General features: G+C 29.1%; 2 protein-coding genes across 2 annotated transcripts in view; one reads left to right on the forward strand and one right to left on the reverse strand.

Annotated features, from left to right (window-relative positions):
* The first annotated feature begins 3,800 nt into the window (after positions 1-3,800).
* On the forward strand, positions 3,801-4,768 carry LOC119682670 (thymidylate kinase-like). The gene is made up of 4 exons (XM_038096159.1): positions 3,801-3,881; positions 3,990-4,238; positions 4,302-4,419; positions 4,476-4,768. The coding sequence occupies exons 1-4, from the start codon at positions 3,809-3,811 to the stop codon at positions 4,660-4,662; spliced, it is 627 nt and encodes a 208-aa protein (XP_037952087.1). The 5' UTR covers positions 3,801-3,808; the 3' UTR covers positions 4,663-4,768.
* Positions 4,769-6,982: 2,214 nt separating this feature from the next.
* LOC119674038 (probable WRKY transcription factor protein 1) overlaps positions 6,983-13,056 on the reverse strand; it is a 10,491-nt gene continuing 4,417 nt past the window's right edge. Inside the window, exons 4-8 of the mRNA XM_038085160.1 lie at positions 11,129-11,574; positions 10,532-11,023; positions 7,998-8,148; positions 7,788-7,934; positions 6,983-7,425 (exon numbers count right to left, since the gene is read on the reverse strand). Coding sequence (XP_037941088.1) covers positions 7,087-7,425; positions 7,788-7,934; positions 7,998-8,148; positions 10,532-11,023; positions 11,129-11,574 — 1,575 coding nt within the window. The 3' untranslated portion in view covers positions 6,983-7,086. The remainder of the gene's footprint in view (positions 7,426-7,787; positions 7,935-7,997; positions 8,149-10,531; positions 11,024-11,128; positions 11,575-13,056) is intronic.

Genomic DNA, 13,056 nt, shown 5'->3' on the forward strand with positions numbered 1-13,056 from the left:
GTAAAATGAGTTAAGCTTGTTGAATTACATTTTTATGATTAGCTGACATGAAATTATATATGGAGTCCGGTGGCGGAGCCGGTGCATGCCATGTCAATGGTGAACGTACCATTGGACGTTCGTTGGACATATGAGCCAATTGTGGCTGCCTCGGTATGTATGATGGTATCTAAAGAATATACAAAAGGATTTTATACCATTTTTTTTAAAGAAAAGACAGCGATGTGTTAATTTGTGGATTTATTAGTTACAATGTAGCATCAAAACAACAACACTTATTCATTTAATACTTTTTAACTATTACCTGTAGAGGATTCCATGATGGATTTTGGGGTGGTTGAGTTATATGTCCATGAGGATTATTGTTAGACATTATATTTATAGCAACAATTAATATTTTTTAATATTACTTTTTATAAAGACTTTTTATATATGGACTCTAAACAATGAAGTCATTCCGTTTTTTTCAATACAGTATCACCTACAAAAATATTTTATTATACATTATTATAACTACAAAAATAAAGAAATTATTACTACCTGGCATGGACTACTTCAATTTATTAATTTTAATATATTAATATGCAGTTTTCAAAAGGTTTCATATATTCTTTAAATAATTCCAATTTATTCAATAAGCATTTTAGTTAATTATATATTAACAGACCACAAAAGGAATGTGATATACTCAATCCATATCCTGTAAAAAAGAGAAAACAATTAACACTAACGTTAAAGTTCTACTTTACACTACTATGTAGTAAATTTTAGGCTATTGTAAATTATTTTGGAAGCATAGCAGAGCTGACTTTCAGTAGCTAACTAGTTAATAATAACTAACTAGTTACTATATACATAACTAAAAAAAAACAGTCAGTACTTTACAAAATTTTATCTATTTCAACGTCACTTTTCCAAGAAATGTTTAACAATCTGTATATACAATAAATTGACAGATCATTTAACTAATTATATATTAAATGTGATTAGATGATGGCTTGAAAGGTATGTTGTTATAACTCTTCTCGAAACCAGGAAAAATATTGCTTTTTGGATTTTTCTTTTTTTTTTTTGGGTTGGTATGAACCGTCTAAGCCACAAATGCCTTGGAAGTGTCAATAATGTTCAGGTGGAACAAGTACTGGCTGAATAACTTAGACTTGACTATAGCTTGAACCCTTTACAAAGATATATTTTTATATATTATTTTTTATAATGAAAAAATGAAAACATGCCTCTAACAGTTCATGGAACCTTTGTGCGTATAGTATGTTCTGGATTTCGGAATTCATTTGTACTGCTTCTAGAGTCGAAAATGTATACTCAAGCTGGCTAGTAGTTTTGTTCAATAAGTTATTCTACCAATTCCACATAGTTGTATTTAATAATTCTTCTTCACTTCATATACAATAACACTATAAATAATGAATGTATTAAGTTATCAAACTCTAAAAAACTGATACAATTAAGTGTTTTCTTTGGTTTAATTAAAAAGGACTCTCACTCATTAGTTAACGACTAATATGTAAACGGTCACTTTAGTATCATTTCACTATATTAATTACATATTTAGTTTTCTTTTTTTAAAATAAATTCATATACTGAATTATACATCTTCTTGTATTTAACGACAGAAAATTTTATCCATACGTCGCAAATATATCGTCTCTACATAAATCCTACTCCTTTTCATATTTGCGGCATTCTATATAATTTATAACTTCTCTTTTCAGGCTTTGTGGCACGGGAGTGTATTTTTAGAGTTGACAGTTACTGTCAAATATTACTTCTAAAATTTTTGTTATTAATATTTCAACAATTTTAAAAAGAAACAACTATATTTGTATAAATTATATTATTTAATTTCATTACTAAAAAGAGGAGGCATTACAAAAACACAATAGACATACATTTTTTTTAATAAAAATATTATCTGTAAGCCCTGTACAGGATTTACAAATTTTTTGCTTTTAATTCACATGTAGCACATTTCGTGAATTCGCCCTATGCATAACCGGAGCTGTCAAAATTGTTTTCGCAAATTCTTTTTAACACGAAATTCTTGTTTACATCATTGTACCCATCTCGCTCTATTACGTTTATCGCACTTTCACATTACTCGTTTCGCTTATCGCGTGGTTTGTTTTATACGCTATTCCGTATGCTGAGACAAATACTTTACATTAGCAAATTGCAGAAATTTTCTGAAGTTTTTTATTTGCAGTTTTTATTTTTTGTAATGTTTAATCCTAAATCACATAATATTATGTTTAATAAGAAGCTATTAAAATATTTATGAGTTTGGTGTACAGTTCACACACTATTTACTTTGTTTTTATATATTATAATAAATTGTCCCGAAATTGTATTTATGTCCGTACTACATATCAAAACTGATTTTTTTCACGCAATGTGATGGCATATTGAAGTGGCTACCGCTTCCATCATCAAACAGGGTGATTTCTAGAAAAAATTTTTAGTCTACATATATTTAAAAATAATATGTATTAAATACATATTAATAATATAATATTATAATATGTAATTTTATACTTTTTTAAACATTTAAATATTTTAATTTGACAAAGATATCCATTCTTTTTGCATAAGACTTTCACTCGTTCCTATGTTAATTAATAACTGGTCAGTTTTGTTATTTATAGGATTAAATTTTTTATGTAATTTATCTGGCAAGTTTAGCTTATTGGAAAACGCTCGCACTGGCTTTTCCTGCTTGGTTATTACTGCGAAATAATTTAGTTTTTAATAGCAGATTTTGTGCTCGAAACCTAATGGTGGTTTCGATTTCAATTTTAGTGTGTTTTTTATATCCGATTAGTAAATGTGGTGAAAAATGTAAAAAATTTGAGATTAATTTACAACACTCTAGATATTTTGATAGAGTAGCAAGATTACACTAAAATAACAGCTGTTTTATATGGCTTGGCAAGTAATGTGTGCTTTGATTCAATACATGAATTTTTGAATAATAATAATACCCACTAACACAAGTACAAAAATGTTAGATTAGTCTTAAAACGTTCAATTGGGTAACAAAATTTGACAAATCGAGAGTAAACACCATAGGAACTTTTTTAATTATTTCATTTATTTAAAAGTAAGCTATAAACTAAGTTGTATTTGTATGACTTCGATACAGATCGTACATGAGTAACGACCACCGAGGTTATCAGAGCATAATATTAATATGTTTAGGAATTTTAGTCATTAATGTTATTTATCATATAACTGTGTGTTAAGAAAAAGTATAAAAATATATATTAATTATTCACAATAAGTAACTAACAAAATCACACAAATTACGAAAGACAACTCTTTATAAGTTTTTGTTTCCGTTGACAGTAATTTATGCAGTTATAAAACCTTAATATTTGACACAGGCATATTTCAAATTTACGAATTCGCGGATAAAAATTTGAAATTAAAATTTTTGTATCAATTTTGTGGCAGAGTATGTGACAAGCTTGTATATTTATTAAGATCAAATAAACACATATTTTTTAATACATGCACGGCATAGATTTAGAATTGAATTCTTGCATAATCTACTACAAGTTTATTTATTGAGACCTGTCAACATTTTTTTATTATATGATGCATGAAACTAATGAACTTGGCAGCACTAATTTCTTACAAATCGTCATTAAACGTCTAACTTGACATTTGACATATGTTATGTTGTCGAGCGTTTGAGCGCCTTTTTTGTTAAATTGTCCGGGAAAAGTAGAATATCTATTTGAAATAATTATTTGTATATATAATTCGATTTGAAACTTAAGTCGCAAATATGAGACGTGGAGCATTAATTATGTTTGAAGGCTGTGACCGAACAGGAAAATCCACGCAGAGCCGTTTACTGTGTAATTAGAATTTATAATTTTTGTTCCAGGTTTTTAAAGCAAGAAGAAACATTTAAAGCAAAATATTCGTAATAACCAGCTTTTAATTGTTATGCATAATTTATTTAGACAACACGCTGTTGCAAGACAACCACCCAGTGAAACACATGTCATTTCCAGCACGTGAATCTACCATTGGGCAAGTGATTAATTCCTATTTAACAAATCAACAAGAACTAAGCGATGAGACCATTCATTTACTGTTCTCGGCAAATCGTTGGGAATACAAAAATGAAATGAAAAAGTTATTAGAAGCTGGTACAACATTTATTGTGGACAGGTATTCATACTCAGGTGTGGCGTACAGTGTAGCTAAAGGTATTTAATAGAGAGTAAATAAAAATAGAATACTTAATCGAAACTCATTATAATCTAATATAGGTTTGAATTATGATTGGTGTATCTCAATGGAGAAGGGTCTTTTACGGCCTGATGCTGTCTTTTATTTGAATGCTCCTATTGAACAACTGCAAGATCGTGGTAATTTTGGAGACGAAAGGTATATTAAATATATAAAAATAAACTAACATTCAATAAATATGCCTAATATTTAAGGTACGAAAAACTTCAGTTTCAACGTAAAGTTTTAAGCGTATATGAAGATATGATGGCAAAAGAAAACATTAATTGGATTAAAATAGATGCTGTGGGTACAAAAGAATCTATTTTTGAAAACATTTATAAACAAGCAAAAACGATTATTAAAGAATCAGTTGAAAAACCAATTGACGTTTTAACATAAATTGAATTGCAGTGATGACATGCCATAGTTAAGCAAGTGTTATTGATAAGGTTGTGGTAAATAACTTATTGATAAGTTATTTACTTTTTTAATTTTATTATAAAATATGTATAAATGTATATAAGTATTTTTTATATTCCATAAATGTCTTTATTATCAATGTAAATTATTTTATTTTGTTAGTACAAGTAGTAGTTATCTTTTCTCAAAATTGGAAGCGCAAAAGACTTTAATCTGTTTTTTCTAAATATAATTTAAAAACTATTTAAAAAATATTCAACGCATCTCAACTTCTGTCGTCACAGTACCCTCTTCCTAGGGAAGGAGTAGTAGCGATACCACGATTCGAAAAGTAATCAACAAAAGACTTGTGGGTCAATCATAAAGTTCTGCTAAATTCATTGGAAAATGCTTATTTATACAGATCGCGTCACTTATGAAACAGTCCGTGCCTTCTCATGTCTCATTGGCTATGGAGCCTAAGATGTTATTGGACCGTAGTGTGCAGTGTCACTTGATGCGAGATTGGAAGTGACTACTGTTGTACCGTCGATGCGCCCGTTTGAGACGCCTGAGACTAAATTAAGTTTGAGACTAAATTAAGTTTTAGGAGTTGCTGCTGCTGATATTACTGAAACACCTGAGAATATCTTCACAACTGTCCTAACGATTGCGACAATTTTTGTGGTGGTGCGTTTATGTTTCTATCGGTGTACGAAGCTGTCACTGGATTGTCGTCGTTGTTGTAGCTATTGTGATTGTTGCTATATTGATATACTTAAGCCATGGAATGTCGTGTTAACCTAAAATCATTGATCTAAAGACTTACTTCAAGCATCGTTGGCGGCCATGCTGTTTTAAATTAACGAAAGAACAGTATATGTAAGTTGATGAAAACAGTTTATATGGCTTCGATAAAGTGTTCGCTCTATTGTTTTGAGACATCTTGCTGTCAGAATTTTTCGATTAAAACTGATTTTTGAACTTTTACATATTTCTCTTTTTGGATACTAATAAAACTGAAAAGATTGTGCATTTGTATTCTAGATACTAATAAGTTGTAGATGATTACATTTTTGACTTAACTGTGATCTTAGTATTAATAAATCAGAATAGGGTGCCACAGAGAATTTCATCTTGCCATATGTGGCCTGCGTGTCATCGTTATGATAATACAAAATAGCCCTATATAAAACTTTTACGGAATGTTTATGCTAGTTTAATTGAGAATATAAAATTTAATGAGTATCTTTTCAAAAGAAACTTACATTAAAATCTCTGTCATTTTAAAAATATTCAGAAATGTCCTTACATATCATTAAGGATTAGATTAGATTTTAAACGGGTTGAGAGCTTGCCACCTTTGAGGGTTGTTGTGGCAAATCCACTTTATTTTATTAGACAAGTAGCAGTTAAAAACGTCATTATGCCCTTTGAAGAGATGTTGTCTAATTCCGTTATAATTGGATAGGCAGCATTTGATAAGTACCGAAATCTGAATCTGACGAAATCTCCAGTTTTTTAAGAGGGTCACACTACTGTGAGATCAGCTTTTAAAATTATTTATCCAATAAAGTAACTGTGTTGTAGGAATATCATTCCATCCAGAGAAGTTAAAGTCAACGAATAAGAACAAAGCCTCATGTTTCTTGGCGCTAAAAATATGACCTCCAGACATGCGTGAAATGAGACCCCGTAGGTGTAAATTGCGACATCTGTACTACGTTTTTAAAAATCAATTTTTTTTAAATAATTCTTAAATATTGGTGTTAATGCACAATTGTTAATCGCATTATTATTTATTTATGTACTCAAATAAATTAATTTTAATTTTTAAATTTAATTAAAAGCCTTTTAAATAAATTAAAAATGCATAACATTAAAGTCAGTTTAATTTATGGCCAGCTTTATTTAAATGTTTTCATATATATTTTTTTTTTCGATTGTACATGTGACTTAAACAAATAAAAATAAAATATTTGCTGCTTCATATTGAAAGAATTTATATATTTAATTTTTTTTTGTTTAACATAAGTATTTTAAATATTTTGAATTTTTGTTTTAATTTAAATGATTTTATTTTTTATTCTTTTAAATTGGTTTGATAAAATAATTTATTAACTTTTTGAGTTAAGCTTGATTTACTGTTGAAAAAACAACACAACAACAAGAACAATAAGAGGAATAGTTATTTCAATTAAAAAATAATTGTTAAAATATTTTATTTAATTACTTACATCGTAAAATTATTGTAAAATCTGCTTCTTATTTTTTCTATTTTCACAAATATACTTTTTCTATACTGCCGTCAGCTCAGATATATAATATAATTTATTATTATTTACTATCTAAATACGTTTTTACATAATTTGTCATAACTAAATTTAATACATTTTAATAATCACTAATTTATTTATTCAATTGTTAATTTACTTCATATGCCTCAAAACCAATGCCATCTGTTTCCTCCCTTCGTGTTCCGTCAAGCCCAACTAATTCAATTTGTCGCGGTATTTGCATAAAACCCTCACCGACTTGGTAATCAGCATTGGGCTCCACATTTGCCAGTGGATCAAAGCGTTTCTCTGCATCATGGTAGGTTACAATATCTCCATAGTTATGTTTTGGCCACATACATTCACAACCAGAGGGCACAATACGAATTTCGGACTCCCAACACTCCATAGACGAGACTTTATTGCGTCGTATTAAATGTATTGTGCGATTGAGCTGTATGCAGGAAAACCCAGCTTCTGAACAAATCTGTGGAGAATATTGTTTATAATATTAATAGTAATTAACATAATTAATTTAATTCTGTACAAAATTTTTAATAGATAATTTTAATTAGAATAGAACGATAGTAATCGGTAACCTGATTTAGATAAAGATCAACAAAACCCAAACTGATTTATTTGAAGAAAATTTTTCATAAGTAGTTTTTATATTAGACCTGCTAGTGTCTACATGATTAAAATGAAGTATTATTTCTTACAGAATTTTAATAAAAGAGATTTAATAAAAGTATATCCATTGTTTGCTGATAATGGCAAGATTTTATAATGTTTAAATTTCATATCATTTTGAGTTGATTTAAGTATAAGAACGTCTTAACCAAAACTTACTCTGTTTTTGTTAAAGTCATGATTATAGACTGGTGAGTAGTTGTGAGCACATGTGACTTCGATGTAATGATTTGGTCGGTACTCATAACCCAATGTTTCCAAAGGAATTGAAATACGTTTAGTTGGGCACAAAGATTGATACGTTATCTAAAAAAGTTAAAAATTTAATTGAATTTATATTATAAGGGTAAATGAAATCATAAATCTTACACCCTTGCCGCGATGTTCGTAGCTTGGACTACCTCGAATTCTGCGTTTTCGTACATTTTGTATACCATAGGGTAAATCAACTTCCAACTCATTTTCATTTGGTTCATATTCAGAAACACTTGGTAAAAGTAAGGAGTTCAAGGCATCAGCACTGGAAATAAAAAATACTTTTATAAATATATCTGTATTATATGAAAATCGTTTTTCCCGAGATATGTTGAATTCTTTAATTTCAGCAAATAAAGCAGTTTTTGATATATGAGAGATGAGTACTAGTGAATAAATTGTTCAATACTAATGAGCAACTCGTTTTATCGAATTTGGTGCAATTGAAACCCCAATTATATAGTAAAGTGACGAAGAAGGATCATATATATTAAATTGATATGATTGAAATGGTTAGAATATGAACAAGGAATACATTATCAGCAAGTGGCAACAAAACCATTTACAAGGATACTAATTGGTAAGTATGTTTTAGGTAGTTTGGGGAAAATATATATTGAAGACGAAGTAGAGAACCTTAATAAAACGTATGTGTGTGATTGAAAAGTCTTTACAATAGATCAGGAATATTGACGGCTTTGTTTATGGAAGCATTCGTCCATGGAAAAACATAAATTGTATAAATAAGAAACAGTAGTGCTTAGTAGTTAGTATTTCATTAAAGTATTGGGACTATGTTCACATTATTAGGACATTTCCATACATTAAAACTAATATTTAGTTTAAATTAAATAATTAACTGAATTTTTTAATGTAAATCTATTTGAATTAAAGTTTGAGTGGGGAAAACGTCATATAACCACTAAAGTTCCCTAAATGTTCGTTTAATCAGGATTTTGTGAAATTGAATTGAGTCAGTTTATGTAAATAATTGCCGTTAAAACAATTGAATCCATTTTTTTTTAAAGAAATATTAACAAAAGCAATAAACATTAAATGTGTTTATTTTATCGGAGTTTGCAATTAAAGTCAGCACATGAAATAATTTATGCAATTGTTGGAAAAATTATTATTCAAATAAATAAAATTAAAATTCCATTAAAGTATATTTACTTCCTTTGCACAGCGTAATTTTCATAATTTGAATAAAATGAACTCAACATACAAAAACCAATTTTTTTAATGGTGTAAACATTAAAATTTTACACAATTTTTTTATTATTTATTTTTTTTCCCGCAAGGAATAGTAACAATAGTTTCGCATTAATTTTTATTTTATTAGTATTCCAAGGGCCGAAGCATTATTTCAATATAATGTATGGCGTATTATCCTGTAGGGTTTATTATGCGACCTGCATCTACGTACTAACATACTGAGAACTACAGGTGGTCCAGGCATTTCACCAACGCATCCAAGCACATGTGAAAATGCATACATTAAGGCTCGCATAATGAGACCATTGCATATACTTGTTCATACGTATGAGTGTGTTAGTGGGTCTATGTATTGCTAATACTCATACGTGTTTATGAATATCCTTTAGCCTTTGATGATTGTGCTTTTAGATTTTGTTACTGTATAGCAAATTGTAAAAATACTAAACAAAAATAATAGTGTTCAAAAAATAATATTAATTGAAATTATAATAATATTGCAACAGTATTGAACAATTCAATATTTAATAAAACATATCCAATGAATAGTTAACTTTTTATATTTTCCACTTATATGATATGTTTACATAAAAATACTCTTTACTACGGAAGGCAACATTGTTGTTGTTGCCAATTGTTTGATTTTTTATAGACAATTTGTGGCTTCAGGTTTGTGGCTTCCTGTTATTTTTTCAACTTAAATTAACTTTTAAATTAATACTAAAATATAAGGTACGTAGTACAAAAGAGTTTAATATATGTGTATATATCTATAAATTTGATTATGGGATAACATATAGATACTGTCACAAATGACAAATCTTATGAATTTTCAGAAATGATAAGTAATCATATGAATATTCTGATTTTATAAATATTGAATTTGCCTAATAAGTATGATTTTATATTTTTAAATGTATTCAAAAATTTTAGTTGTTTAAATTTTTGATTCAAGAAAAATTTTCTTATCATTCTTTGTAAATTGTTTAAAAATCTTTATAAAAGTTTTTATGTTTATTTTTATTTTTATGTTTATCTTAGAAATAATTTTTTTCAAGAATTTTTTTTATTTATCCTGCACTGTTTTCCTGCAATGGGTCTCTAGAGTAAGCTTTATATTTTTTTTTTCGACATAGGATGACTCTCTTATGAAGATAGTTGGAAATTGAAGAAATAAAAGGAGCACAAAAAATGTAAATAATTAATTAAATATTAATTATTATTAATTATTAATTTTAAGTTTTAAGACATATTAAATTATATCCGACAATGCATTTTAAAACAATAAAATCACTTTGCCAACTACTGTAAACTACTCAACCCGCTTCCAACCATTTAAACAAAACTCAATCCCTATGGCAACGCTAACAAGCTACATCATTGTTATTGTTGTTTTGTTGTTGTTGTGGTTACTTTATTGTTAAAAATTTTACCTTTTGCTGCGTGTAGAAATCGAGTGGACATATTCGCCATTTTGGTTGTTGTTGTTGCTGTTGCTGTTTATGTCATTGTGTGTGTTTACGTAGTGGTTCGCATTGTCGCTGCTACTGTTAATGTTACTGTCACTGTCAACTAGAATGTCGCTATTGTTGTTGCTGTAATTATTGCTGTTGCTGTTGTTGTTATCGTTGTTGTTGTTATTATTACTAGCACTATTGCTAACATACTCATTTGAAGCAGACAATTGCAAACGGAAGCCATTTCTGGCATCCTGATGCGATTTTGCCGTACGGACTATAACACCGTTCCTCGCGCAAATGGGAGTGTTTTGTGTATGTTTACCTATGTTGTTGCTGTAATTGCATTCGTTATATACATTGTCGCTGTTGCTGTCATTGTCGATGCCATCTTTGTTGTTATTGCTGCTGCCACTACTGGGATTTCCGTTACTATTTATATTGTTGCCGTAGTTGTCGTCATCAACGCTACGTTTGTAGAAAAAGTAACTGTCATTGTTGTTATTGTTATTGTTGTTGCCATTGTCATTTTCATTTTTATTATCTTGATCATAGAGTTGTATGTGATGTTGCTGTTGCTGTTGCTGTTGCTGCTGCTGGTGCTGTAGTTGTTGTAATCGTTGGTGTTCATAGTTATATTTGTTTATGTTGTTGCCAAGTTCGTTGTTAAAATATTCATATATCTGCCGCAGACGCCATAAATTGGCTAAATCATAGGGATCAGCATGTTCGTCATAGTGGTACTGCTCTTTAATTTGCTGTTCTTTTTCTGGTTGCTGTAATTGTAGTTGTTGTCGTTGTTGTTGCTGCTGCTGTTCTTGCTGTTCCTGCTGTTGCAATGAAGACCCCCATTGTTCATTTAGCTGTTGCACATTATTACGGTTCTCTTGTTTTAGTTGTTGCAGTTGTTTCTGTTGTACCATAATTTCTCCATTGTTTCGTCCATAACCATTGTCCTTCCAACTTGTCGCCGCCGTCGCAGAGATATGACAAAAAGCGCACGCAGCTGCGAGTAGTAACTGTGGGGAAATAGAGACAAGATAAAAATAATAAATATGATGAATGACGACTACAGAACTTTTAACAACAATAAAGAAAAAAAAAACAATAATAAAAATAAAAATAATAAAACTTGAAGACCATTTAAAATTTTAAAATATTTCATTTTACACATAATAAATAAGCAACAAATTAAATTGAAATTTAAGGACTTTTAGTAAAAAAAGAGCAAATAACCCACAAGTACATTAACTTTGTTGCCTCTACTAACAATGCATCGTCATAAATTATTGCTTGTAAATGAATAGAAACTGAATTTTGTATTATTTTTTAATTTGATTTGTGGACAATTTACTATTCCATACAAGCAAATGCAAAAAATCCTTAAACTAACTTTTGTATATATGGAAAATGGAAAAGCAAAACTTTAAGCATGTTTGCGAAATCCCAGTGTACGAGTGGAGGATTTGTGGCGATCACGTTTTTGGATGCATGAATGTTAATGAACATGTCTTAGAGGCCAACAAAAAAGTTGAAAGTTAGCTGAACGCGTGTGAAATGACATTGAATTCATAATCCTGCATATGCAGAAAAAAGCACAGAAATAAAATTAGAAAAAGAAACCACAATTTAATTCTGCGACGAAAAAACGCTCATAAAACACATATCCTTAGGCATCGGAAAATAAAAGTTTTCCTTTAGTTTGCAGACGCAGTTACTCATAGAAGTTGAAGCGTTCACTTTAGTTTGTTGTGGTTACTTGGAATTGGTTTTGTTGACTTTTCAGCTTGTGTGTCACCAAAAGTTTAGCCAAGGGAATTGAACTTTTATATTGAATTTCTTCTTAAAGAAAGCACAAAAGAAATATTCCATATATTTTGTAATAAATTTCACGATAAGATTATTAATTTAATATATTAAAAGAACATTTTAATATTGCTATATTGATTTATATATACTATATTAAATTTACTATATGATATTAATATTTGACACAGCAAGTGAATTTGTTAATAAAAATGTGCGAATATAAAAGCCAAATACGGCTTTGAGTCAGTTTGTTAAGGTGCGCGGACTCTGAGTTTCAAAATTGGCAGGGCACGACTTCGATTTCTGGTACTTGCAATCTCAAAAAACAAAATTTTTTACGAATAATTAAATACAAGAATTATTTCCAAAACCACTGATGATGGGTAAAATATTTGGCAATACTCGAAACAAAAATTCAATTAATTAAAATAATATAAAAAATAATTTTTGTTGTTTACTACTTTTTGAAAACCTCTTTATGTAAATTTTTAATTTAATTAGAGATTTCGTAGAGAGCTCTCTTTCGACAGACAAAATTTGTGCTCTATAGATCGTTTATACTTTCTGTTTTGTTATATTATATATTAAAGAAAATTTCGGATCCTAATAGAAGATACGAAATTTCAAATATATGTAGAATTGTACGAAGTTTGGAAACCAAACTGGTTGCTGGCGACTATACTTGTGAAACT

This window comes from Teleopsis dalmanni, chromosome 2, assembly GCF_002237135.1.
Source record: "Teleopsis dalmanni isolate 2A chromosome 2, ASM223713v2, whole genome shotgun sequence".
In the NCBI taxonomy this organism is placed as follows: domain Eukaryota; kingdom Metazoa; phylum Arthropoda; class Insecta; order Diptera; family Diopsidae; genus Teleopsis; species Teleopsis dalmanni.